We start from the raw sequence: 27,852 nt of genomic DNA on the forward strand, positions 1-27,852 counted from the left end.
TGCATCACGTCCAGAGTTTGCATCTGCTTGATCTGCATCGGCAGATTTTTATCAGTATGGATTGGTAACATCTCACTGACCATCAACATAGAGCTGCAAGCTCAGGCCTCTGTTCTACTTTTTTTTTATAGCCGTGACTTGTTATGCACAGCTTCAAATTCAGCATGATACAGCTGTTGGCCAAATCATGGGTGACGATGAGTCATCTTGGTCAGCATGGACAAGTTGAGCCGAAGGGCCTGTTTCCATGCTGCTTGTGTCTATGACTGCAGGCCAAGTTCCTGTCTGCTAACAAAAAAGTATGATCCTTGCCTCTATTACATAACTAAGAAAGTATTTTAAAACTTGATAAAACACTATTTTGGTACCGGCTTGAATACAATGAGAATTTCTGAGCACCATACATAAGGAAGAGATCAGCACCTTAAAGAGAGTTTGGAAAATGTTAATTAAATAGCGAGAAGGACGAGGGACTTATTGCAAAGTTTCTACTTATATCTAAGGACATTGGGATTCAACCTCATGAAAAAATGGGGAAACCTACTTTTGTTCTAAGGGAACTATTCATCAAATGGCAATCGTGTATATTATTTCAGTCACCTATTGCAGCAGCTGTGTGCAGTTTTACAAGCATTGTTCAACAATTTTGCAAGCAAATTAAAGATTACCTCTCTGCCTTTTCAACTATTTTTCCAGACAAAAGGAAACTGTGACCAAAATCGTTAGTTTGCCAGAAAATTATTTGTAAAAGGATTTATTTCTAAACCTAGGCTTAGACCAAAAAATTTAAACACCAATAAAAGCAACACCGTTAAACACCATTAAAAGCAACACACCTGGCAGTTGTTTTCTCAACTACAAGGGATGTGTGGGCAAGTAGAAACAATTTTGGATAAATTTTGTTTCTTACTAAATTGTGTCAAAACATCCCCAAATTTTAATGTATGAACATGAATTATCCTTCAGGCAATTGATTAGTCATGAATGATCTGATTGACTGTAAAATCTAGGTTTCCTCTGGCGAGCACCTGGATCTAAATTTGAATAATGCACAGATTTAGTTGCAGATTTGATGCCAAGAATTTAAACATTAAATCACTTAATTACCAAATTACTTAATCAGACCGACAATTCATAATTTGATTGCCAAAATCAATGCATCAGTGGTACAGAGTTTTAAAGAAATTGAAAACTGCCAAAGTGCTTGAAGAACACCAATCTATTCAGAATAGATTCTAACCATCTAGCTCTAGTATCAATTAATACATTCTTTGGCAAAAGGCCAGATTATTTTAGCGTCAATGTGGTAACGAAGCAAGCTATGTCGAAATAAGCATATAAACGCTTGTTAAGGAGGCTAAGGAAATTCAGCATGTCTCCATTGACTCTTATTAAAGCTACCAGCGAGCTGCGCAGGCGGCAGAAGCTCTCGGCAAGCTCCGGTCATACCTCGACAGCAGCCCTGGCTCGCCCAATGCTGAACCGGGAACCTATCTACAGTTGTCTGAGGCTTGACTTCTGCTTAACCTCAAAGATAGGGAACCGGATAGGAGGGTGGAGAGAATCGGCCGGCGACAGCAGCGGACGCTGGAAAAAGGTCTGTTTTTCAAGATGAAGGAGGATGGAGGAGGGGATCGGTGCCTCCAGGACAACGGGCCTTTAAGGCCAAGATAAGACTGCATTCTTAAGAACTTTGAAACTTTGTGAGAGTCTGAAACATGGCAACTCTTTCTGTACTATCTCGGTGAAGTGTACTAATACATTATAATCATTGCACTTTTGTACTTATCTTTGATTATGCTCATCTATAGTAATTTCTTTACTGGATTGTATGCAAAACAAAGAATTTCACTTTACGAAGGTACATGTGACAATAAAGTATCATCATCATTAATTTTTTACTGATGCACCATAGAAAGCATCCTATTAGGATGCACTTCAGCTTGATATGGCAACTGTGCTGCCCAAGACTGCAAGAAATTGCAGAGTTGTGCATGCAATCCAGTCCATTGCATAAATGGGAAAACAGCCAGCATAATCAAGGACCACCCATACCCCAGTCATTCTCTCTTATCCTTTCTCCCAGTGGGCAGAAAATAAAATAGCTTGAAAGCACATACTATCAGATTCAAGAACAGTTTCTTTCCTGCCATTATGTTACTCCAGAATGGACCTCTGGCATGTTAGGGATGAATTCCTGATCTTCCAATCTACCTTGTCATGATTATTGCGTTTTTTATTCTGCACTTCCTCTGCAGTTTTAACGCTATATTCTCTTATTTATATTATCCTTGGTACTGCCCAACATACGGCATTATTTGCACTGTATCTTGGTACACATAACCTTGCTGACCTTGTGTTGAATAAAGTGATGAAGCACATTAAGATGTTCAAAATATAGATCACCATTCACATTTACAGATGTGAATGGTGATCTATATTCGGGGTGGGAGATTGCAACCTTCACGTGGTCCGCCCTGTTTCGACAAATGCAATCAACCCGGTGTGCACAATCAAATAAGATCAAATAGAACAAGTTGTCCTACAACTTTAGGCTGTGCACGCCATATGCAAGAAGAAGAAGAAGTGATCTATATTCAACTTATCATTTCCTTTAAGCAAAATAAAGCAAATTAAACTGATTATATCGACATGATTTTTTAGAATCTGCTTGGAGCCAAACTGATTTAAGAATTCAATAGAAACACTGTCACGATCTGTACCAGCTAAGAAAATAGTGACAATTGAATTTCTCTCAAAATCATGTTGATAAAAACACCATTCCAAACAATAATTATTATATGATTATTGATCAATGAAACATAGTCCCTTATATTTGACATTGGGGTTTGGTTGGTCAAATAACTCAAACATTATAATAGTACATTACATTTAAAAAATCGATGGACACAAATAATATAGCAGCTTGCAAGAATTTATCAGAAACATACACATATTTCACTACAAAATCGAAGATTCATTTGATTCATAAGGAACCTCTTAGGAAATGCATTGCCATAGTTGGAACTCAGGTTACTAGGTTTGAATTAAGAACATTATCATCTCTGCGACAACTGTGCCAAGAAATACTGCTTGTATCCACGTTCTTCTGACTACAAAAATAGACATCAAAAATAAATACATAGCTTTACATTTTAATTCCATGAACCTGAAGTCCAAGGTTCAGGTAATGCAGAAAATTTAAGAATGAGAATAAGGTGGAATATATTTCTGTGCTTCTTAGAATCCACACATACCCATCTTCAATATAGGTAATACTTGCAATTAAGCTCTTTTTAAACAAATAACTAAGTTTGATGGCTTCAAAGTACTTAAGTAGGTAACAAGAAAATGTAACAATAGTGACCATTGTTTCCTAAATCCATTCTCTTCATTAAAAAGCTACTTCACAGGACTGTCAATTCTCCCGTACAATGGTTGCAACAATTAAATGTAATATTTTCATATCTGGTATATGGATGAAATCGTCCAATACTCTTTTTGTTGGCGAGAAATGAAGCCGGGGATGTATCACAGAATGGCAGATCAGCTGTTCCTTTACTACATGCCGTAAGATCCAAAATCTTTAAAACCTGCAAATGGAAATGGGATGAGAACATTTGTAAATGTAAAGTTGATTAATAAGCTTGCTAAATATACGATCATTATTGTTTAGTTTAGTTTGAGATGCAGTGCGGAAACAGGCTCTTTGGCCCACACACTCTGCACCGACCAGCGATCACCCTGTACACTAGCACTATCCTACACACTGGGGACAAATTAGAATTTTATCAAAGCCAATTAACGTACAAATCTGTATGTCTTTGGAGCGTGGGTAGAAATCAAAGCACTCCGAGGAAATCCACGTGGTCACGGAGGAGAATGTACACACTCTGTACAGACAGCACCCGTAGTCAGGATCGAACCCGGGTTTCTGGCGCTGTAAGGCAGCAACTCTACCGCATCACCACCGTGACGCTCTCTCTAGGCGTTCCTTGCCTTAGGAACTTTACTTTACCTTAACCATAAGGAGGCCACAGAGGGAAAATATACATTGATTTGTTTGATTTATTTACAAATTTCTAGTGGATTGTGTAAACTTTTTCATCAACTTCGATAACTAGGGCAATACTGTGACACAGCTGGTAGATTTGCAGCCTTCCAGCACCAGAGACCCATGTTCAATCCTGACTTCAGGTGCTGTCTGTGCAGAGTTTGCATGTTCTCCCCATGACCGCATTGGTTTCCTCCGCGTGCTCCGGTCTCCTACCTCATCCCAAAGACATGCAGGGTTGTAGGCTAATTGGCCTCTGTACATTACCCCTTTGATATGTGAAACCAGTGCAGGATTTACAGTTAATGGTACAACCCTGTAGATGTTATAGAACAGAAAGATCTAGGAGTACGTGCATAGCTCTCTTGAAGTGGCGAGTCAGGTGGACAGTAAGGTGAAGAAGGCGTTTGGAACGTTTGCAGTAATTGAGAAGCGTACTGAGTACAAACGTTGGGTCATTTAGATATGCAAGGAATGGAGGGATATGGATTATGTGAAGTCAGATAAGAGTTAGTCTTGACATTTTATTTGGGATAGGCAAAGGGCCTGTTCCTGTCCTATATTGTTCCGTTCTATAATGATACAGCTGCACAAGTCATTGATGAGACCACACTTGGAATACTGTGTGCAGTTCTGGTTGCCCAGCTGTATAAAAAACGTCATTAAGTTGGAAAGGGTGCAGAAAAGATTCACCACTATGTTACCTGGGGAGAAGTTATATAGGCTGGGACTTTTTTTAATTTGAAGCGTGGGAGGTTGAGTGATGACTTTATAGAAAATCGTGAGAGGCATGGATAAAGTGAATGTTCAGTCATTTTCCTCAGGGTAATAAAACTTAAAAGGGATCTCAGAGGCAACGTTTTCACTCAGCGAATGGACCAAGCTACTAGAGGAAGTTGTAGAAGCAGATCCAATTATGGCATGGATAGGAAGGGATTAGACGGATATGGACGAAATGCAGGCAAAAGGGACTAGTCCATCTAGGTCGGCATGGACAAATTGGGCCAAAGGGCCTGTTTCCATGCTTATAGCTCCATGAATGTATGACTATTAAACTACATCTCATTCAGAACTGCACGATGAACAAGCAAGCCCAGAAATTGGATTTTCCTTACTTTTTGGTGAGCTAGAGACAAGGCTGGTGACAGAAACCAAATGAAGGAAGTCTAATTATGTGCAAAATCAATAAGCATGGTGTGATTGTCAATGTTATAGACTGCAATAAGGAAGAATTTATGCACCACAAGAAACACATAATTGTTATGACCTCTATGGCTTCCTTCACAGTCCTTTCAACAGGATGAAAAAGTTCACTTAAAAAGATAGACAAAGTACAAATTCTTAAGACCATACAAAGCTTTAATTAAACGTCTGACGGGTGTGGACCTAGAGGCAACAGTTTCACGTCTGAATCTCCAGCAGCACACACACAGAAATACCAGAAAACGCGAGTTTATATACGTACAGAAATAAAACCAATTGCATGATCTAATGTACAAAAACCACCAGCCACCTCCAAATATGGAGTTGTTTTTCACTCTTTGCCAAAAGCCAGTCATCCCAAATGGCATCCTCTGGGCCCCTTCATATCTGATTAACCTCTTCAACTTACATAAAAAACCTTACAAGAGAGCTGCGAACTTTCCACCTTACATAAGAACTATTCACCTTAAGTTAAAAAAAACGTTTGTCACGATGGGAGTTGTCCATATCGCATCATGCATTACAATTGGCCTTTTACAACAGGAAAGCTTAAATATGACAACAATCAATTAATAACTATTTCAAGGTCATGGACAAAAACCTAAATAGAAAACTGAAGTATTATAAAATAAACAAGAATTTTTGAGGCGAATGAGATGTGAGAATGATTGGGGTTGGGATGAGCCTGCAAGGATGAATGGGATGGGTTTTGTTAAATGGCCAGCACTGTGACACAGCGGTAGAGCTGCGACCTTACTGAGAACCGGGTTCGATCCTGATCTTGGGTGCTGTATGTGTGGAGATTATACGTTCTCCCTGTGACTCGTGGGTTTCCTCTGGGCGCTCCAGTTTCCTCCCACATTCCAAAGACATGTAGGTTTGTGTGGTAATTAGCTTCTGTAAATTTCCTTAGTGTGTAGGATAGAGCTAGAGTACGGGGTGATCGCTGGTTGGCGTGGGCTCAGTGAGCTGAAGGGCCTGTTTCCAGCTGTATAAACTAAACAAGATAGGAATATTTGAGGCAATGAAGATGTGAGAAAGATTAAGAATGGAGTTGGGCTGAGCCTGCAAGGACGCATGGGATGGCCCTTTTTTAATGAAGATGTTAATGATGGATTTAAACGTTGGTGGTGTTTTGGGGATAGGAAACTAGATACTGGAATCTCGAGTAAAAAAGGTTTGATTTTTGTTGGTGTTTGGGACTGGGACTGGACGGGGTTTCAGTTATTCACAGTACTTGCAAAAGGAGCTTCTAATGATGTATTAGCACAGGATTCGGGAGATGTTTCCGTTAAATGTTGAAGAATTGTTTAAAAAAGAACTGCAGATGCTGGAAAAATCGAAGGTAGACAAAAATGCTGGAGAAACTCAGCGGGTGAGGCAGCATCTATGGAGCGAAGGAATAGGTGACTTTTCGCGTCAAGACCCTTCATCAGTCCCATGCAATATAATCTCTGATGAGAACAAAGAGGTACCCGGTGGGCCGCCTGCGGCCATGTGCAGCGGCAAGCTTAGTTCGCTGTTGGAAGAAGATAACACTGTACTAAGAGGTTTTGAAACTTGGTTGGCGGCAGAAACGTGGGGATTCTTTGTGTACTGCGTAGGTGATGTCTGCTGCATAATTTTACCGGAATGCAGGGAAAAAACAAAGAACGTCACTGTACCTAGATACATGTGACAATAAAGTATAATTGAATCATTGAACCTTGCAAAATCATATACCTTTTCAGCCATTTTTTCCGCAGGTGTGTTGCAGAATTCAATCTGTTGGTTTGTCTTTTGTGCATTACTTATACTTAGTTTTCCTAGAAGGTGACAGTTTACAGCCTCGGCTAATTTATGATTGGCGGATGCTAGCTCTGCCGTGGTGAATGGTTGGGCACTAGGGTAGTAGGTTTGTTGCCGGCCCCACTGCAGTGATACCAAGAGCTCCTCCAGGAATCTGTGAAATATAAAACAATGAATTACTTGATAGCTTATTTTATGCAGAACTAACCTAGACAATTTGAACACTTTACTGCAGGTAGCTGCAATGTTTATCTAAGTGATCTATACTTATAGTATCACAATTTAAACTATAGATACAGCGCTTGAACAGGCCCTTTGGCTCACCGAGTCCGCGCCAACCAGCTATCCCCGTACACTAACACTATCCTACACACTAGGGGCAATTTTACAATTTAACCAAAGCCAATTAACCTATAAACCTGTCTATGGAGTGTGGGAGGAAACTGGACAGACACGTACTATCAGGGTAGGCAAGGTAGGCACTGCCTACCCTGACTAAAATAATAAAATGGTAATTATTAAATATAAATAGTAAAGGCATGGGAGAATAATGCCTACCTAAGAGATCGATCTCTTAGTTAGCATAATTCTCCGTGCCTTTCATCCGCAGTACATGTAACACGCGAAGGTCTTTGCAGCTGACGTGCCGTCGATGCTGCTTCAAGCCATCAATTTCCAGGGTAGTCTTTGCAGTACTGTGCATTTCAAACATGGATTGCCATTATCTTACGAAACAAAGAGAGAAGGATGGAGTTCGTGTACAAATGATGTGGTAAATAAATTTCTTGGTGCTATATGTTTTTAAATACCGAATTTCATGGCAATGAAGACGCTATTTTTTACCCAAAAATAAGGCACGAAAATTTACATGTGTCTTGGAAGCCGAAGTTGGAAGGTTGTTAGCCAAGAAAGATAGACTTGGCTATCCCTCAGTACAGCAACATTAAGAACGATGTTGTTGTACTGAGGGATAGCCAAGTCTATCCCTCATTGCTGGCAGATAATGGGAAGCGGCTATAAAAGGACAGCGCCGCTGAGGAGGGAAGAGTTCCTTTCACAGCGTGTGGGGAGTCTGGCCCGGGGTAAATTTGTGGGGAGGGCAGGAGCGTTGAGAAGGTGGGGTCGGGGATCATGCCAGCAACTCACTTGCCGTGACGCTCCGGGCGCGGAGCCACCGCATTGTGGCCTGGGGGAGAAGTAGCTCGGGTGGCTGCGAGCGGACAGCGGAACCGGCCGCCACCTCAGCCCTTTCTGCTGGCACCCGCTCACCTCTGGCAGTGCTCTCCGTCTGAAAACCTCTCTCCTGCCGCTCGCCAGCCTCACTCATGTCAGCCGCTTCCCGCAAATCCTTCAATTCCGACAGCGCGATCAAGGGACCAATTGAGGTTACTCGGCTGTCTGAATTTAAGGATTTGCGGGAAGCGGTTGACAAGAGCGAGGCCGGCGAGCGGCAGGTGAGAGATGTTCAGACGGAGAGCACTGCCAGAGGTGAGCGGGACGGCAGAAGGTGCTGAGGTGGCGTCCAGTTCTGCTGTCCGGTCCCGAGGCCGCTCGCAGCCACCCGAGCTGCTTCCCTCTCCGGCCACAATGTGGTGGCTCCGCGCCCGGAGTGCCGCGGCAGTGGTGAGTGAGTTACTGGCATGATCCCCGACCCCCTCCTTCTCAACGCTGCTGCCCTCCCTGCAACTTTACCCCTGGCCAGACTCACCACACGCTGTGAAAGGAACTCTCCCCCCAATTGATCCCTTGAACAAGTATTGTCATTCAATAAGATCACAACTGATTCAACGTCCTGGTGTGCTCCCGTTTTTACCACCATCTCTCCAGCTGCCATCACCCTCCACCCCCTACACATTCAGTAATTCATAATGAAGGAGATTTGGAAGTCTTGGTCAAATAGCTTACTTTATTTTTATTTTTTTGAGCGTGAGAAATTATATGTCCCACCAACCATCTTTTAAAATTTAGCAACTCAAAATGAGGGTGCATTTTCATTCCCGAGAAATACGGTATTTTATTAAGAGATTTGGCTTTTGAAGACTTTATAAAAGTCCACTGACAGCTTACGGAGAAAAAAATCTGCGCATGCGCGGTTTAAGATTTAAAAAAAGTAAACTGACTGCCTGCACGCTGCTCTCTCTCCGCACGCTGCTCACACCGCACTCTCTCAACACACTCTGCTCACTCCGCTCCTTCAGCTTTATTCTCCTGCCACCAGTGATTGACAGTGGGTGCCGGAAGGGGTGGTTTTTACGATTTTTAAACCATAACATTTGTACTATTCCACTGATCGGAACAAAACTTGTTGCACTTGCAGCACAGGAGAATGACGAGTAAGGTTGCGAAAAATCGTAGCGCTATCGGATACCGTTTTTGCGCAAATGTAAAAACAACGCAAACCGGAAGAGAACAAGATTTTTATAGAGAGTTTTATATAGATTATCTGCTCTGATTGGATACCATGCAAAACAAAGCTATTCACTGTATCTACAAGTGACAGTAATAAACCTAAACCGAGATAGGGTAGATGGTCAGAACCCTTTTCTCAGGATGGAAATGTCAAGCTAATGTAACCTAATTGAGTTACTGTTGTTAAAATGCAAGATCAAAAAAGATGGTAGTGAGTTAATTTAATCTAAATAAATGTTCACCAGCTACTATAATAGAGGTATTTCTGAGATTTATATACCAATCAATAATAGGGTACCACTCAATGATAATTTGCTTGATTTAAGCTAATTGGTTCCCAATGAGCATTGGAATTTCTTTGTAACTGCTGGTAATTTAAAAGTTCAGAGTTTATTCAATTGGTTTCGATTTATTATCGTCATGTGTACCTTGAAAGAAAAAAAGAGGTAGTGTTAAGCAAAAATTGTCAATGGGGGGGGGGGGGGTTCTCTGGTCTGTGTGGCAGACTGAGCTACACCCACAACTCCCTGCAATTTCTTGTAATCTTGGGCAGAGCTGATGCCAAACCAAGCTGTGATGCATCCCGTTTAATTGACAATGCGTGATAGACACTCCAGGATAAAAGTATACCTGTGGGAGTCAACCATATCCTGACGAAATTGCTCACGCTCGTTGAGAAGGTCCTGAATGGCACTTTGGGTTTCTCTGACGTTACGTTGCAATGACATCCTGGAATGGGACAACTCATCGGCCATTACTCTGGTGAGTCAAAATAACATTTCACGATCAAAATAACACTTCATTCAGAAAATTACAGCATATTAGGTTTTTTTTAGTTAAAAGGTATTTAAGAAACAAGAACCAAGGGATACACTGTAGATCAATAGAGCCTGTGCTAAAAGTAAATTCTGATGCTTCAGTAGTGTTCAACAATAAAAATGAATGCCATTTCTTGAAAACTATTAGCTGAGATGTTAAAAAGATATACACTTCAAGCAGCATTACAACAACAACAAAAAACTCTTTTATGAATTTACTTCAAGTTTATTACTGTGCAATAATTATTTTGACCATTAGAGAATGCCAGGTTTTAGTTTTAGAGATAAGCATGGAAACAGGCCGTTTTTGCCGATTTAATCCACGCTGACCATCGATCACCTTTTCGCACTAGTTCTATGATCCCACTTTCTCATCCACTCCTTCACAGTCGGGGCAATTTATCGAGGACCAATTAACCTACAAACCCGCATGTCTTTGGGATGTGGGAGGAAAGCAGAGCATCCGGAGGAGACTCATGCGGTCACAGGGAGAACGTGCAAACTCTCGCAGACAGCAGCTGAGGTCAGGATCGAACCTGGGTCTCTGGCGCTGCGAGGCAGTGGCTCTAATAGCTGCGTCACCGCGCCATCATGTTTTTGGCACATTTAGTTAAATTATCACAATGCTCTAATATACAGAATATACTGTACAGATATATGCCATTTGCTCCAACTTACACCCTCCATTACTTCCACTGAAATGCATCTGCGGTATTTACCCCAATACTTCATGAGCTCTCAGTGAAGAAGGAAATTTCTTCTGAATTCCAATTTCATTTTTGGATATCTGTGTTAATGATAATGGTTTTACTTTGGCTCTTCCCTAACTGTGAAAATACATTCTCTGCATCTATTCTATTATGAAACCTCTCAGCCGTCTTTGTTTAAGGGAAATCAGGCTTCAACCTTTTCAACCCTTAGAATTCCAAGAAATATAAACAAATTCCTGGCATACAAGAAACATTCCTGGCCTGTTTGTTCGTACAAGTATGATACCACCGTCCTGATGTCAAATTTTAATTATTTATTTGCAGCCTTTCTAATAATTTTATATCATTACTTATAAAGTGGTAACCAGAACTGTAGATGGTGTTCCAATTATGGTCTAATAATAGTTTAGAAAAACATATTTTTTCAATTTCATTCTTCAAGAAATAAACTGCAGTATTAGATTGGTCTTTGCTTTGGCCCAATATATATATATTAATCGCATAACACATTTGTCTACCAGCGGCACAGCTGGTAGAGATGCTGTCTCCCAGCACCAGTTTCGATCTCAGGTGCTGTCTGTGTGAAGTTTGCATGTTCTCCCTGTGACCCCATGGTTTTCCACCGGGTGCTCCAGTTTCCTCCCACATCCTAAAGATGAGTAAATTGTCCCGAGTGTATCAGGAGTGGATGAGAAAGTTGGATAATATAGAATTAGTGTGAAAGGGTGATCGATGATTGGTGTGAACTCAATGGGGCGAAGGGCCTGTTTCCACATTATATTTCTAAACATTTATTTCAACTCTGAGATCCATTTGCTCCTCTATCGAAGTTAGTTTTTCATTTCCAAGTAACGTGGCTTGTGAAAACAAGAAACTGCAGATGCTGGTTTACAATAAAACTGAAGGGTCCCGAACTGAAACGTCACCTATGTTCTCCAGAGATGCTGCCTGACCCACTTAGTTGCTCAAGCATTTAGTGTGTTTTTTAAATATGTGACCTCTTTATTTTTCTCACTAATATCTAAGTTTAAGTTTAATTTTTCTTTTTTATGCCAGTTTATCTGCAGGTTTATTCATGTCCACTTGTATTCACAGAACACTTCAGTGCTTGCTATCCTACCTAATTATGTACTGACTACAAAATGCTAAAAAAATAATTATGATTTGTGGGAAAATTGTTAATATAAATTGTGAACAGAGTCATAGCAATTAGTTTTATGAAGGTGTATTTCCCACCTTCTGGATCCCAGCTCTGCCATTCTGGAAGAGTCCTTCAAATTATTGGGAATTATTTACTTGAAGACAAGCAGATATTTGTTGTGGAGACACAAGGAACAGCAGAAGCTGGAATATTGAGCAAAACACAAACTGCTAGGGGAACTCAGTGGGACAGGCGGCATCTGTGGCGGGAATAGATAGACGCGTTTTGGGTTAGACAATAGACAATAGGTGCAGGAGTAGGCCATACAGCCCTTCAAACCAGCACCGCCATTCAATGTGATCATGGCTGATCATCCACAATCAGTACCCCGTTCCCGCCTTCTCCCCATATCCGCTGACTCCGCTATCTTCAAGAGCCCTATCTAGCTCTCTCTTGAAAGTTTCCAGAGAACCGGCCTCCACCGCCCGCTGAGGCAGAGAATTCCACAGACTCACAACTCTCTGTGTGAAAAAGTGTTTTTGTATCTCCGTTCTAAATGGCCTACCCCTTATTCTTAAACTGTGGCCCCTGGTTCACTGCCTGCCATTCTGAAAGGAACCCATTAATCCCTACTCTTTGTTTCCTGTCTGTCAACCAATTTTCTATCCATGTCAGCACCCTACCCCCAATACCATTTTGCCCACTAATCTCCTATGTGGGACCTTAGCAAATGCTTTCTGAAAGTCCAGGTACACTACATCCACTGGCTCTCCCTTGTCCATTTTCCTAGTTACAACCTCAAAAAATTCCAGAAGATTAGTCAAGCATGATTTCCCCTTCGTAAATCCATGCTGACTCGGACTGCTATCCAAATGTGCTGTCATCTTTTATGATTGACTCCAGCATCTTCCCCACCACCGATGTCAGGCTAACTGGTCTATAATTCCATGTTTTCTCTCTCCCGCCTTTCTTAAAAAGTGGGATAACATTAGCCACCCTCCAATCCACAGGAACAGATCCTGTTGGGACTGTTCTTCAGACAGATGGACTAGGGGAGAAAGCCGGAAAAGAGAGGAGGGAGTGGGACAAAGCCTGGCTCCATTCCTCTCTTCCGTATGCCCATCTCCCATCCCCGAGCCCTACATTTCCCTCATCATTGCTCTTTTACCTCCCTGCTGTCCCGTTCCACCCATATCCCTTCTTCCAGCTACATATTACACTCCTCTTCCTTCCCGACCCAAAACATGTTGGTCCATTCCAACACACAATATAAATTTACAGATAATGAAAACGTGGTTCAACAAACATCTAACAGATTCGAAAGTGAGAATTTTAATTGAATAACAACTTCTCAAGTTGAGCAATTCTCACCCACAATAACCAAATTTTGGAAGCAGATGGTGCAGTTAGAACTGCAGTAAACTGTCATTGTAATGGTTAGGTAGGAAAGAACTGCTGGTTTAAATCGAAGGTAGCCACAAAATGCTGGAGTAACTTAGCGGGACAGGCAGCATCTCTAGAGAGAAGAGATGCTGCCTGTCTGAAGAAGGGTCTTGACCCAAAACGTCACCCATTCCTTCTCTCCAGAGATGCTGCCTGTCCTGCTGAGTTACTCCAGCATTTTGTGTCTAGCATCTCATTATAATGGACCATGTTGTCCAATATTACTGATAGTCTGCTATAATTGAGTAAGGTATTAAGATTGTATAGGTAGTGGCAACAAGCAACTGCAGTTGCTGGTTAATACACAAAAGGACACAAGTGCTGGAGTAACTCAGCAGGTCAGGCTTCATCTGTGCAGAACATGGATAGGTAACGTTTCGGGCCAAGACCCTTCTTCAAACTCTGGGTCCGGAACTGGGCCTGGAATCCAAGTGAATTGACAGCCCCGGCCTGTTGGTGACCAGGGGAGAGGCAAGGATCGGCGGAGTTAATAGTAGCGGCTCGATGGTGGCCGGAGTGCAGGTGAGGGTCGGCAGTGACAGGCGAGGCCTGGCAGCGGCCGAGGAAGCTGTGTGGGCTGGCTTTGGCACCAGGCGGTCTGGCCTGAAAGCAGCAGGAGGTGGCGTGGGCAGCAATCAATAGGTCCGTCCACTATAACCGAAGTCCATTATAAAGAGGTGTATTAAAACGAGCGGTTATTGAATAGAGTATTTTCAATGCCACTAATCAGGGATGAATTTCGAGGCATAGAAATGGAAGTTAAACGAGGAATTGGAAAGTGTGGGAGCAAAAGTAATTGTCCGTTTTAGACAATTTTTGAAAAGTCAATGCCGTAGGTTACAAACCTGCTTGCGAGGAATTTGCTGCGCCACACATCACATTGTATGGTCATCCTCTCCAGCTGCTCGGAAAGTTGAGACAGGTTTTGACTCAAAGTCTCATTTTCTAGGATTAGGTGATTCTTTTCTCGAGCCATGCGCTCAAAGTGATACTGAAGATCATCACCAACAGACGCCACAAGCAACTTCTTCAATTCGCGATTCACCTGGAAGACAAAAACTAAAATCCTTGCAACTGTCCTATTATCTTTATGCACCCGTATACTGTTCACCCTGCAATTTCATGGTTTCCAACCAATCTATTTGTTTGTTCTTATTTTCTAACCGAAATTCAGTTTTATAGAATCATAGTCAGGCAGCATAGAAACAGGCCCTTCGGCCCAACTTGCCCATGCTGGCAGAGATGTCCCCCTACACTTGTCCCATCTGCCTGCATTTGTCCCATATCCCTCTAAAACTTTCCTATCCATGTACCTGTCCAAATATCTTTTAAATGATGTTATAGTACTTGCTTCAACTACCACCTCCGACACCTCATTCCATACACCCAGTGAAAAAGTTGCTCCTCAGGTTCCTATGAAATCTTTCCCACTCACCTTAAACCTGTGCCCTCTGATTCTTGATTCCCCTGCTCTGGATAAAAGACTGCATCTACCTATCTATTCCCCTCATCATTTTATACACATAGAGGTCACCCTTCATCCTCACCCACACCAAATCCTGGCATCACATCACTCCAGTCCTCAAACAACTTCACTGGCTTCCCATCTCCCACCGGATCACCTACAAAATCCTGATCCTCACCTACAAAGCCTTCCACCATCTGGCCCCCCCCCATATCTCACTGACCTCCTCTCCCCCTACCAACCCTCACGGTCCCTCAGATCCACATCAGCCGGTCTCCTCTCCATCCACAAGTCCAACCTCCGCAGTTTTGGGGACAGAGCCTTCTCCAGGGCAGCTCCCAGGCTCTGGAACTCCCTCCCCCAACTGATCCGCAATTCCGTGTCCCTCGCCATCTTCCAGTCCCGCCTCAAGACCCATCTCTTCACCTCTGCCTATCCTTAGCCCCACGTCCCCCTCCCTTTTCATCTGTGCATTAATTGCCTCATTTTGTGTTTTGAATTGTATTCTGTCTTTACTTTGTGTACTAGTCATGTCTCTACTATTTATTTCATTCCCCTTACATGTTTTTCCTCTACCTGCTAAATTTTTGTAAGGTGTCCTTGAGACTCTTGAAAGGCGCCCATAAATAAAATTTATTATTATTATTATTATCCTCCTGCTCCGAGGAATAAAGTCACAGCCTGTCCAATCTCTCCCTGTAGCTCAGACCCTCAAGCCCTGGCACCATCCTTGTTTTAGTTTAGTTTGGAGGTAGAGCATGGAAACATGCCCGATAGCCCACCGAGTCCACGCCAATTGATTACTTAGTTAAGGATAGTTTCGTTTAGAGATGCACCATGGATGGCCCACTAGAACCTTGTCTTTATCCTCCCTCCAAACCCCATTTCCATAATTACGATAGAACCTTCTGTACAGTTCTAGCAATTTTTAATTGGTAATGGGAGATAAACAGGTTTGAGCGCTAACAGATTTGTGCAAATCTAGGACCAGGACACAAGCTAAAATGTCATCTCACCTCCGTTTGTACCCGGATTTGATTGGCAAGCCCTCCTTTATCCTGAAGGAGTTTTCTTTCTGAACACTGAGATTTTTCAAAGGCAGCTTTAAGTTCGGTCAACTCTCTCTTGAGTTCAATTGTATTTTCTAACTGATTTGACAATTCACCTTTATTGGAATATGCAGGGTCAGTTAGCATTATACTCTTTGCAGGAAGTTCATGAATCACAGCAGCTTTGGGAACCAAAATCCTAATGGCTTCTACTTCAATTGCTTGGTTTGGCTGAATTTTTCCAAGTTGAAGAATGCCAGGCTTCGTGATAACGTGAGAAGAACTGGATGTTACATTAGTTCGTGCAGCATGATGACCTTTTTTCTTTTTTCCTGATGTATTTTCCACTGGTTTGGCTGGCACTTCAGTTTCCATTCCATCTCCAGGTCCTCGGATGAATCGTACTATTGGAACTAAAATATTATACAATGAAACTTTATACGTGGATGCAAGGCCCTGCGAATGTTTGAATTTTGAGCAAATTTCAAAAGGTCTGAATTTTGAGCAAAATTCAGCGGGTCAAGCAGCATCTATGGAGGGATTGGATACATGACATTTCGGGTGGGAACTCTTCAGAGGCAAGTGCTGAGGAAAGACATATGGTTGTAGCCGTGAGTCTGGGTCAGAACATGGTGGAATAGCAGGAGAGCAGCAGGAATCAGAGCGGAAGATGTGTGAGAGGATCTCACAGAATCCATCAGAGAGAGGAGTAGAAGTTCTTCAGTGCAGTGTAGGGATTGAAGAAGGGTCCCAACCTAAAAAGGTCATCTGTCCATTTCCCTCCATCTGACCTGCTCAACTCCTCAAGCACTTTGATTTTTTACTCAAAACGTGAATCTGGTTGAATACAATGCTTGGTAAGTTAAACTGTAATAACAAAATGTCGTCATATACCTTAACCAACGTTAATCATCAGTGGACTGTGGTAACATTTAACCCAAGAACCAAATTACATGCATCAGGTCGGAACTTCTGTTTTAAAACTGCTGACTCTCTAACATCTTTGTCTGGTACAAAGTTAAATTTACAAAGCTCATGGTTACATCAATATTTTTGATCCTTTCCTGTGTTATTATGAACTTTGTTAAATGAGCCGATTCGTACAAATTGTCTGATATCCAGACTGTACATTTTGATAAATTTAACTACACAATAAACAGATGGCCTCCATCCCACACATCTTCAGGGGAATCAATCAATCCATCCACCCACCCACTGAGAAAGAGAGAAAGAGAGAGAGAGGGGCCAGGAGAGAGGCAGAGAGAGAAAGAGAAATGCTAAATATATAAACATTTTATCACCTTTTGCAGTCCTGAAGCAGTAGAAATATTTTTGAGTCATTGTTTTTAATATTAGAATCAAAAGTAAAGTAAAAATAGTTCTGAAGTATCAGCTCAGGCATCAAATCCTGTAACCAAGATGATTTGTTTAAGTAACTTTGGTTGAACTTTACACATAGTCTGACATAAATCCACTCCACAACCTTCTGACTCAAAAGCCAATACTACCAGCAATGAACCAAAGATGATGGATGCAAAGGATTGTCAGGAAGAGAAGTATCGGCTTTCTGAATATTCCTAACTAATCTTGAACGAAATAGTTCTGTCTGAATTTGTGGCTACATTTAAAGAAGCACTGTTCCAGAAGTTTACACGTCATGTTACAATGTCAACAAGGTCAAAATATAAATTGCGTCTCTTATACAAAATGATCAGAAAATGAGTGGCAAATATAGACATCATGGACCAAAGATACACTTATATCGATACACTTATAAGCCTAGTTTATTGCTACAACCTTTGATACAACTAAATAAACAAAACTGTTTGGAAACAATTACGAAATCTTGCAACTATTGAAATACCTTTAGTCTCCATTTTGATGTCTGTTGTCATATTCACAAAATTGTGCTGGATTTTGGAGTACTGTTACGGATTTTCATCTGGGGAAAAATGAGAAGTAATTGTCAGTTACTGAAAGATCAGTACAAACTAAACTATTGTAAATAATCCAAATCTACTGCAGCTATTTAGCAAATAATAAACGGAACCAAATGCTCAATGGAAAAGACAAAAGAAAAACAAAATAAATCCCAGTCATCTCCTTAAATGTTCACTTATTCAAGAATCAGGAAGCATCAAACTAGTGTGAAATTAGTGATATTGATAGCAATTCACTGACTAATCACTGACAGTAGTGCACAACATTCACAATATTCCTAAGCATCGGATTTGATAGAAAGCTCAGGCTAAATGTATCAGCGCAACCCTCTATTCCTGTCTTTCTTGTACGTTTTTCTAGTAAATGTGGTAATACCATTTTCTTCAACACACCCTCGAGGTATGGTTTTAGCAAGGCATCTAATCATGGAGACATAATCCTCTAGAGACACAAGAGCAGATGCTGGAATCTTGAGCAAAATACAAAGTGCTGGGGGACACATCTGCGGGGGGAATGGAATGAAGAGGTGTTCTGATCCAAAAGGTCATCAGTCTATTCCCTGATGCTGCCTGACCCGTTCAGTTCCTCCAGTCCTTTATATTTAGCATAATGCTCTTCTTTTGTATACATTTCTACAAAATGATAATATTTTTCAGCCAAATCTTGCAAGGCGTCCATAGTCTTGCAACTCTTCAGGGGAAAAGATTTGTTATGAATTCATTATTTGTGACTGTCTTTAAAATGTAGACTACAAATTATGCTCTTCCCCACAAGTGAATATGTTCTCTCTCTACATCCACTTTGTTAACACCCTTCATTATTTTAGACTTCTATAAAATCGTTCCTCAGTCTTCTTTTCTCAGGAGAAAGGAGACCTGGTCTGCTTGTCCTTTCTTAACTGCATGGCCTGACAATTCTGCACTTTCTTCAGTGCCTTATATCTTCCACATTCTTTGAGAACAGAAGGGTATGCAGTGCTCCAAGGAAGTTTCTTAGGATGGAGGAAAATTTACCTCCACTTCAGATATGTGTATCAATCCTTTGAATGTACGTTAGTTGTTGAGTGCAAATAGAAATATTAGAGTCAAAGGAGATATTAATAGATTAAGTAAAAGGGCAAATGCAAAGTTCAGTGTGGTTGTCCTAGGTTTAGGTTTATTATTGTCATGTGTTGCGAGGTTCAATGATACATTTGGCACCTTTTTTTTTGCATGCTATCCAATCAGATTAGGTAATATTATATATAAATAGAATTATGCCAAACCCGTACAAAAGATAGAACAAAGGGAAAGATACAGAATGCAGAATATAGTTCTCCTGCAAAGGATAGTCCTAAGTATTGAGAAACTGGAAGTGTAGGCTCAAAGGCACTTGAAGACCCATCAAGGTTGATTGATAAATGTCGTAGGCAAATTACAGAAGTGAGTCAAGAAAAGCAGTGAACTTCTGGCCTTTCCCAACAGGAAGGCTGCAATACAAAGAAGGGACAGTGATGCTATGGCTACACAACACATAGGCAGGCTGTAACATAATGTATATGCTTTATACAACAGAGTAGAAAAAGCTCTGTATATCTAAAGAAATTACTAGCCCGATTCTTACACGTCATTCTTGATGTAGACTGACTTGCATAGGTCTAGGGTTATTTTTCACGATGGACACTTGGACTATTGCGTTCATGATATTGGTGGGCTGTCATTAAATTTTTTACCAAGGGTAGGGGAATCAAGAGGACATTGGTTTAAGGTGAGAGTGGCAAGATTTAATAAGAACCTGAAGGGCAAGTTTTTCTCACAGAGGTTTGTAGGTATATGGAATGAGCTGCCAGAGCAGAGAAAAACAAGGATCTGCATATGCTGGTTTAGGAAGGATACAAAGGCTGGAGTAACTCATTGGGCCAGGCAGTATCTCTGGAGAAACTGGATAGGTGACCTGTCAGGCCGTGACCCAGTCTGAAGAAGGATCCCAATCCTTCACCTGTCCATGTCCTCCAGACCTGCCTGACCCGTTGAGCTACTCCAGCACTTTGTATCTTGCCAAAGGAGGTATTTATCTTGCACTAAACGTTATTCCCTTTACCCTGTATCCGTACATTTTGATTGTGCAGCTTGATTGTAATCACGTTTAGTCTTTATACTACATATATATATTAGTTTTTTACGAATAGTTATTTTTTATCTGACTGGATAGCACGCAACAAAAGCTTTTCACAGTACAGTACCTCGGTACACGTGGCAATAATAAACTAAACTAAACCATATGGACACGTATATGAATGGGAAAGGTTTAGAGGGATAAGATGGGCGGAAGGGCCTGATATTGTGCTGTGTGACTTTTATAATTCCGGTCGAATTTACAATATTAAAAAGTCGACAGAAACACTTACTTTACATATTATCAGGGATCTAATATCTATTGTTATGTAGAAGATCTCTAGGTTGATGTCGCCGGCCCGCACTCACCTCAGTGACAGCTCCCGCCTGCGTGAACCCGCCGCCGACGGGGAGCACTTCCGGTGCCGTGTCACCCCGACCTCTGACCTGGCCACCTCCTCCCTCGCCAAAACACCTCTTTATATTTTTTAAATATCATCACCTTTTGACAAAATGGCAAAACTGAGTGAAATTAATGCTTTGTTTTCCGTTTGGAGAAAACAGTCTGGGGTGTGGAGGGGGGCGGTCGATGCGCGCGTGCGCGCCGTTGCCATGGGAGGAGAGGGGACGCGCGGGGACCATGGTAAGGATGAACCCGGAGCGGGCCCGGGACAGGGGAATTAATGTTTCTCTGGGCAGTGCAGGGACAGCAACAGGCCCTTCGGCCCACACTGTCCGTGTAGTCGTGGTCGTAGTCGAAATAATCCCCTTCAACCCGGCTCTTGAAGCTGGGGAGAGTGCAGGATGTTGCCAGGAATCGAGGGCCTCAGCTGCAGGGAGAGGTTGGGCAGGCAGGGACTTCACTACTTGAAGCGTAGGAGGAGGAGGGAGCGAGGGGTGGATGGAGGGAGGGAGGCAGAGGGGAAAGAGGAGCAGGAAGGAGGGGGTAAGAATAGAGAGTGAGGAAGGATGGGTAGGAGGAGAAGAGGGAGGAAGGGGAGAGAAGGAAATGAAGAGGGGAGGAAGGAGGGAGAGAAGAAAGTGTGAGGGGAGGGAGGAAGGAGTGAGGGGGAAGGAAGGAGAGGGGAGGAAGGAAGGAGATGGCAGAGGAAGGAAGGAGGAGGGGGTAGGAAGGAGGGAGCAAAGAGGGAGGGAGGAGGGGGAGAGGAGAGGGGGAGGAATGAGAAGGGAGGGGAGGAAGGGGGTGGGTGGTGGAGGGAGGGGGAGGAAGGATTGAGGAGGGAATCATAAGATCATGAGGATAGGGTGAGTCTTTTACCCTGGGTAGGTGAATCAAGAACCAAAAATGAAGGGTGGCACGGCGGCGCAGTGGTAGAGCTGCTGCCTTACAGCGCTTGCAGTGCCAGAAATCTGGGTTCTATCCCAACTATGGATGCTGTCTGTACGGGGTTTGTACGTTCTCCCCGTGACCACGTGGGTTTTTTTCCAAGATCTTCGGTTTCCTCCCACACTCCAAAGACGTACAGGTTTGTAGGAAAATTGGCTTGGTACAAGTGTAAATTGTCCCTAGAGTGTGTAGGATAGTGTTAATGTGTGATGGGTCGATGCAGACACGGTGGGCCGAAGGGCCTGCTTCCGTGCTGTATCTCTAAACTAAACTAGACATAGAGTAGAACCTAAAGATGCTGGTTTACGAAGACTACAGATGCTAGTTTATCTATCATGATAGGACTTTATTCCTTGTAGTGCATGAGGATGTGTGGTGAACCTATAAAGGTGTATAGAATCATGATGGGCTTGGATTGGTGACTACACATTATTTTACCCTGGGGAGGGGAATCAAGAACCAGAACATAGGTTTGAGAGGAAAAATTTAATAGGAACTTGAATGGCAACTTTTTCCGCACAGAGGTTGGTGGGTATACATGGAATAAGCATCCAGGGCAGGTAGTTGAGGTAGATACTATAATAACATAAAAAATGCACTGAGACAGTTACATGGATAGGAGAGATTAGAGGGATATTGCCCAAACTTCAGATGAGACTTGTTCAGGAATGACAAGTTGGGCTGAAGGGCCTGTCTTTGCGCTGTATGATTCCTCTGCCTGCATGTGATCTATATCATTCTATTCCCTGCATATCCATGTGCCTCTTAAATGCCACTATTGCAACTAAGCCAAGACACTTTGTGTTTATTGACCAAGTTAAACTAATCTCCTCTCTGCATATCCCTGTGGTGGGCTGACTGGCCTGCTTCCATGCAGTTAATTTTAATCAAAGCAAAATCCTAACATAAATTTAAAGTGCCTTCAATCAGGCAAAAATATATATAATTACCCACTGTCCCCTTGAGTTAGAGGAAGGAACAATGGCTCAATTGCCTGCTGCCTAGCTAGTGCTGAAACGGAGTCTGAAAATGGGTCCTGACCGAAAACATGGTCTGTCCATTCCCTTTGCAGGTGTTGCCTGAACTGCTGAGTTCCTCTAGCACTTTATGTTTTGCTGAAAGTAACATAGGCTTGTATTTAAATATTGGAGGATTCAGCTGTACTATATTTGCTCATGGTCAGCTGTTGAAATGGACAATTTATGGACACACATTAAGGAACTTGTCAGAAGAACTTGGTGACTGTGAGGACTCATGAACTTGGAATATAGATCATGAACTCATGAACTTAGAATATAGATCATGTGCAGACAGAGGAGATTAGTTTAACTTGGCATAATCTTTGGCATGGGCATGGAGGACTGAAAGGCCTGTTGCACTGCAATAGGCCTTTCAGTCCTCCATGTCCATGCCAAAGATTATGCCAAGTTAAACTAATCTCCTCTGTCTGCACATGATCTATATTCTTCCATTACATATCCATGTGCCTCTCTAAAAGCCTTTTAAATGCTGCTGTTGTATCTGTCTCCTCCCCATCCCTGGCATTGCGTTTCAGGCACTCGCCACCATCTTTGTAAAATAACTTGCCCCGCACATTTCCTTTAAATTTTGTCCTTTCAACCTAAAGCTATACCCGCTAGTTTCCTTGGATTGCAATGGCCTCAGTGACTCATAGAACACAGTACATGCTATGGTAATGAAGGATCAACCTGTCCTTCAGGTGGATCCTGCTTCACTTTGATGTGCAACACCAGGGGATTATCATGTTTTTTGTTTAGTGTTAGTACTTTTTTTGGAAAATATGAACGTGGTATTTTCTGGCAGTTGTGTGGGAACTTGCAATGGAGAATAGCCCCATCTAACAACAAATGCCTCCATCTGGAAATAGTGAACAGAGGTTTTATTGTAGGGTTTGATTGTTCTCTGTTTACTTTGTTTCATTATTTTGGAAAAATAATACTTGTTAATATGAAAAAACTGCACTGTATAAGCAGCAGCCTTTTAGCAGTTAGTCGGCACATATGCACAAGCCGACTTTAGAGAGTCAATGCCCACATTGATTTATTTTGTGCTTTATTCGCCATTGGTTTCCAACTCTAAATATGGTGTTTACAGATTTAAGTACATTTTTCTAGCATGCAATTGTAAAACTCAGCTTCTCTGATATTTTCCTTTGAATAGTGCTTTTGTTTTTTACAGGTTATGTTTATAGTTTGCTTGCAACTATTATTGAATCATTTTCCATTCCTTCCAGGTATTTTAAATCTCAACAACTTTGAGTTTTAACAAAAAATCTTGTTGTCTTTTTGTTTGTCAATTGCTGCCAACAAATTGAAACGTTCCCTTTTTACTCAATGGAAAATATGCATGATATGAATGAATGAATAAGTTTATTGGCCAAGTATTCACATACAAGGAATTTGCCTTTGTGCTCCCCCTGCAAGTGACAACATGACATACAGTGACATTCAGGAATGACACATAAAACATTAAACATTAATAATAAAACATTATTGATTAAACATGTGACATGTTTAACACTACTTTAAACTTCAAAGTAAAAATAGAAAATATTGGAAATAATAGGTGAGCCAGCATCTGTGGATTGTCTATGTTACTCGGAACAGTTTACTCCTGTTACTAGCAAGAATCTTTTCACACAAAATCCAGGCAACCTTATAATTTCCTTTATACTTGTAAGTGGGATATACTGACTTGGGTATAATTGGATGTGCAAATCTGAATTCTTCCTCGTACTTTGCATATTTACCAGTGCTAGACTGAGAGTGAACTCGGCAATCAATCTGATGAATTTCTGGACTGGCATTTAGTTTAATCTCGCAGTTGCCTCGCTTTGTTAAGAATATTAAATTAGTTTTTGTTCAATTGGGTTGTTGAACTTTCTGTTTGTGGCTATTGTTTTATTTTGATATTGGAAGACTGTTGTATAACTGCCTTGGAACTAAGGTGCAAGAGCAACTTGGAGTTCATGATAATTGTCCTATCATGCAGTAAGATGAGTAAATAGATGCGAGAAAGAAAGTAAAATTCAGAAGGGCATTTTGTTGACTTTGTTTAAAGAAAACGACAAAATTGATAGGTTGATGTGATCGGAGCAATTTTGACCATAACACATAGGAGCAGATTCAGGCTATTCGGCCCATCAAGTCTACACTGCCATTCACTCATGGCTGATCTATCTTTCCCCCTCAACCCCATTCTCCTGCCTTCTCCCCATAACCTTCGACGGCCTGACTAATCAAGAACCTATCAATCTTCGCTTTAATGTCTAGGCCTCCACAGCTGTCTGGCAATGAATTTGTGGCCATATAACTAAGGATTTTTTGTTATGGCTTGACCACTATGGCAGATGGTCCTATTTGACTGGATCATATCACTTTTTGGCTGAAGCAGGATTTCATATGATGCATGGATTCTATTTACTTTTATTTTGTAAACATAAGATATGCACTCGATCCTTTTTCATTTCCAGTGGGCTTGGCATTGGGAGACAGGTCAAAGAATTTCAAGGAGCTTTGTATTCATAATGTTTGAGTGAAATGGGAAGAATCCATTTGGCCCACTGAGTCTGTGCCAGCTGACAGATCAATCCCACTAATTTTCTGTAAATCCGCCTAAATGTCCGGAGGTATGTAAGAGGAAACTGGAGCACCAGAGGAAACCCCTCGGTGAAAGAAGCTGCCAACTCGACACATGACCATACCTGCAAAATAGCTAGGTTTTTTTGTGAATCATGCACTCAGACATCCAGGTCCTTGTGCGTCTTGCAACTCTGCAATCTATCACTATTTAGAAAAGAAACATTTTATTTTTCCCCCTGAATTGAAAATTTCACAACTCCCCCCACATTATACTTCATCATGTACTAAATTTCTGTCCACTCACTTCACCTATCTTTTGCCCTCTAACCTATTCACAATGATTTCATCAACAAATTTAAAATAATGACCACCGTACTTTAAGGGATCTAAAAATGTTTGCAATTAAAATAAACAGCATATTTAATCCAAATATTTAATCACGGATAATTGAATAATTTTTAATAGAGTATTTGGTTGCTATCTTTTTAGACACCTTTACAATACTAAAAGGTAGGATCCTTTAGTAAAATCTCACAATTTTCCTGCTCTTTTAAATTTAATCTTTAGGTATGGAGTTGTTTCTATACTTTATGCACCTTCTCCTCTTTGAGCCATCAACTTCATGTTCATAAGTGATAGGAGTAGAATTGGGCCATTTGGCCCATCAAGTCGACTCCACCATTCAATCATGGCTGATCTAACTCTCCCCCTCAACCCCATTCTCCTGCCTTCTCTCCATAATCCCTGACACTTGTACTAATCAAGAATCCATCTATCTCTGCTTAAAAATATCAATTTTTGGCGAGTCGAGTGTTTGCCGAATATACGTAGGAGGAGGGCTTTGAGGCCATCGTACTTCGCGAGTACCGGTGGATCCTGCAAGACCGGCAGCAAATGCGAGGCCGTCCCCTGAGTGAGAGCCCCGACGACGTGGAAATATTTAGTGTCGTCGACGACATTGTTCCGCAGGTGTAACTGTACTTCGATGTGTGCGAACCAGACCTGCGGTTGCTCGGCCCAGAACACGGGCAACTTGAGGCCGACGGCATTTTGCTGGGCATCGGGGATGGCGGCGGCTTGCATGCTGTACGTCCAATATTCGGTTGGACGTGTCGGGGTCACCAGTTTGGCAAGTCAAGACAGCGAGTAAGCAAAATTATTTTATTTTGAAAACGAAAACAACGAAATTACTCAAATTGCTAGAGACAGCCAAATACACGGTTGATTCCACACGTGTGGCGCTAGAAAGAATCAATGCAGTAGAAAACCCGCGAAAATAAACACCCACGCTCATGTGGCTTCTCCAGCCAATCCCGAGGGTTCGATTACCCAGGGCCACCGCCAGGTGTCGCTACAAATTGACTTCCTCACAGTGCACGTTCATCTCTTGCTGTAGCACTCCTCTCCAGGTGGCGCTGTTTTCTTTTATTTTTATTTGCATAATGAATGCAAGTGTCAGTAAGATTTGCAGTTTTGTTTTTAAGCTTAATTGTCCTTGGGAAGGTTTTGATGAGCTGCCACCTCGAAGCACAGCAGTCCGTAAAGTGCAGTTACCTCTTTGGTCTTGTTAGATACAGCGCTCAGCGTTTTGATCTAGCAGCGAAGAATGATTGGTGTTGCATTTCCAAGTTGGTAAGTGTGTGATTTGGAGGTGATGATGTTTCGATGTGCCAACTGCCTCTGCTCTTTCAGTTCCTATGTTTGGGAAGAACTAACTATCAAAGACACCTTGGCGTGTTGCCACACTGCATTTTGTAAGTGATACGCTGATGAAGGGAGGGAATGTTAAATGTGATGTATGATGTGCCCTGGATAATGTTGAGCTTCTCGAGTGTCATTGGAGCTGCACTCATCCAGGCAAGTATTCCATCGTACTTCTCATCTGCCTTTTAAATAGCAGAAAAGTTTTAGAGAGATGAGTCATTCCCCGCAGAATACTCAGCTACTGACCTGCCTTTGTAACCAGAGTATTTATGTGACTAGTTAATTTAAGCATTCTTGTAAATGTTAAACCCAGGATGTTGATGGGTATGAATCCGAGACCTGAATGCTCTTAAATGTCCTTGGGAGATACTCTCCAGCATCTGTTGAGATTTGTCTTTAGTTAACTTTATTATTGTCACGTATACCAAGGTACAGTGTAAAAAGCTTTTGATTATGGCGCATATCAACTGCTACCTCGACAAGAACCTGGACCCACTGCAGTTTGCTTATCGCCACAACAGGTCAACGTGGATGCGATCTCACTGGCTCTCCACTCCGCTCTGGACCACTTGGACAACAAAAACTCATATGTCAGGCTGTTATTCATAGACTACAGCTCGGTGTTTATTACCATCATCCCCTCCAAGCTGGTTACCAAGCTCTCAGATCTAGGTCTCTGCGCAACCCTCTGCAATTGTATCCTCGACTTCCTCATCCACAGACCACAGTCTGTCCGTATTGGTGGAAATATGTCATCTTCGTTAACAATCAGCACAGGAGCACCTCAAGGCTGCGTGCTCAGCCCCCTGCTGTACTCACTCTATACTCATGACTGCGTAGACTGACATAGTATGAACTCCATCATCAAGTTCGCTGACGATACCACTGTTGTGGGAATAATCACTGATGGTGATGAGTCAGAGTATAGAAGTGAGATCGACCGATTGACCAAATGGTGCCAGCACAACAACCTGGCCCTCAACACCAGCAAAACCAAGAAACTGATTGTGAACTTTGGAAGGGGTAGGATAGGGACCCACAATCCCGTTTATATCAACGAGGAAAGGGTCAAGAACTTCAAATT

General features: G+C 41.9%; 2 protein-coding genes across 5 annotated transcripts in view; one reads left to right on the plus strand and one right to left on the minus strand.

The window, feature by feature from the left end:
* Positions 1–627: 627 nt before the first annotated feature.
* On the minus strand, positions 628–20,550 carry blzf1 (basic leucine zipper nuclear factor 1). 2 transcript variants are annotated; one of them, XM_033033015.1, is made up of 7 exons: positions 20,484–20,550; positions 17,945–18,022; positions 16,048–16,493; positions 14,412–14,611; positions 10,085–10,213; positions 6,980–7,199; positions 628–3,593 (listed from the first exon to the last, which is right to left on the minus strand). In XM_033033015.1, the coding sequence occupies exons 2-7, from the start codon at positions 17,973–17,975 to the stop codon at positions 3,408–3,410; spliced, it is 1,212 nt and encodes a 403-aa protein (XP_032888906.1). In that variant the 5' UTR covers positions 17,976–18,022; positions 20,484–20,550; the 3' UTR covers positions 628–3,407. The 2 variants fall into 2 exon arrangements, with proteins under 2 accessions (XP_032888906.1, XP_032888907.1); XM_033033016.1 differs by having other exon boundaries at positions 20,408–20,513.
* A 167-nt stretch (positions 20,551–20,717) lies between these two features.
* nme7 (NME/NM23 family member 7) overlaps positions 20,718–27,852 on the plus strand; it is a 125,009-nt gene continuing 117,874 nt past the window's right edge. For 2 of the 3 annotated variants that reach the window (XM_033033017.1, XM_033033019.1), the window contains exon 1: positions 26,559–26,696. In XM_033033017.1, the coding sequence (XP_032888908.1) occupies positions 26,574–26,696 (123 nt within the window). In that variant the 5' untranslated portion in view covers positions 26,559–26,573. Of the gene's footprint in view, positions 20,758–26,558; positions 26,697–27,852 lie in introns of those variants that run through there. The other variant, XM_033033020.1, reaches the window with a different exon arrangement.

The sequence above is a fragment of the Amblyraja radiata genome, chromosome 14, assembly GCF_010909765.2.
Source record: "Amblyraja radiata isolate CabotCenter1 chromosome 14, sAmbRad1.1.pri, whole genome shotgun sequence".
NCBI classification, from domain to species: domain Eukaryota; kingdom Metazoa; phylum Chordata; class Chondrichthyes; order Rajiformes; family Rajidae; genus Amblyraja; species Amblyraja radiata.

Bases quoted from the DNA above. Each gene is read 5' to 3' on its own strand.
- blzf1 (XM_033033015.1), bottom strand. From the start codon at position 17,975: ATGACAACAGACATCAAAATGGAGACTAAAG. The intron at 14,612-16,047 runs GTGAGATGACAT...TTTGTCTTCCAG, and splicing joins AAATCCGGGTACAAACGGAG to GTGAATCGCGAATTGAAGAA. The intron at 10,214-14,411 runs GTTTGTAACCTA...TTGACTCACCAG, and splicing joins AGCAAATTCCTCGCAAGCAG to AGTAATGGCCGATGAGTTGT.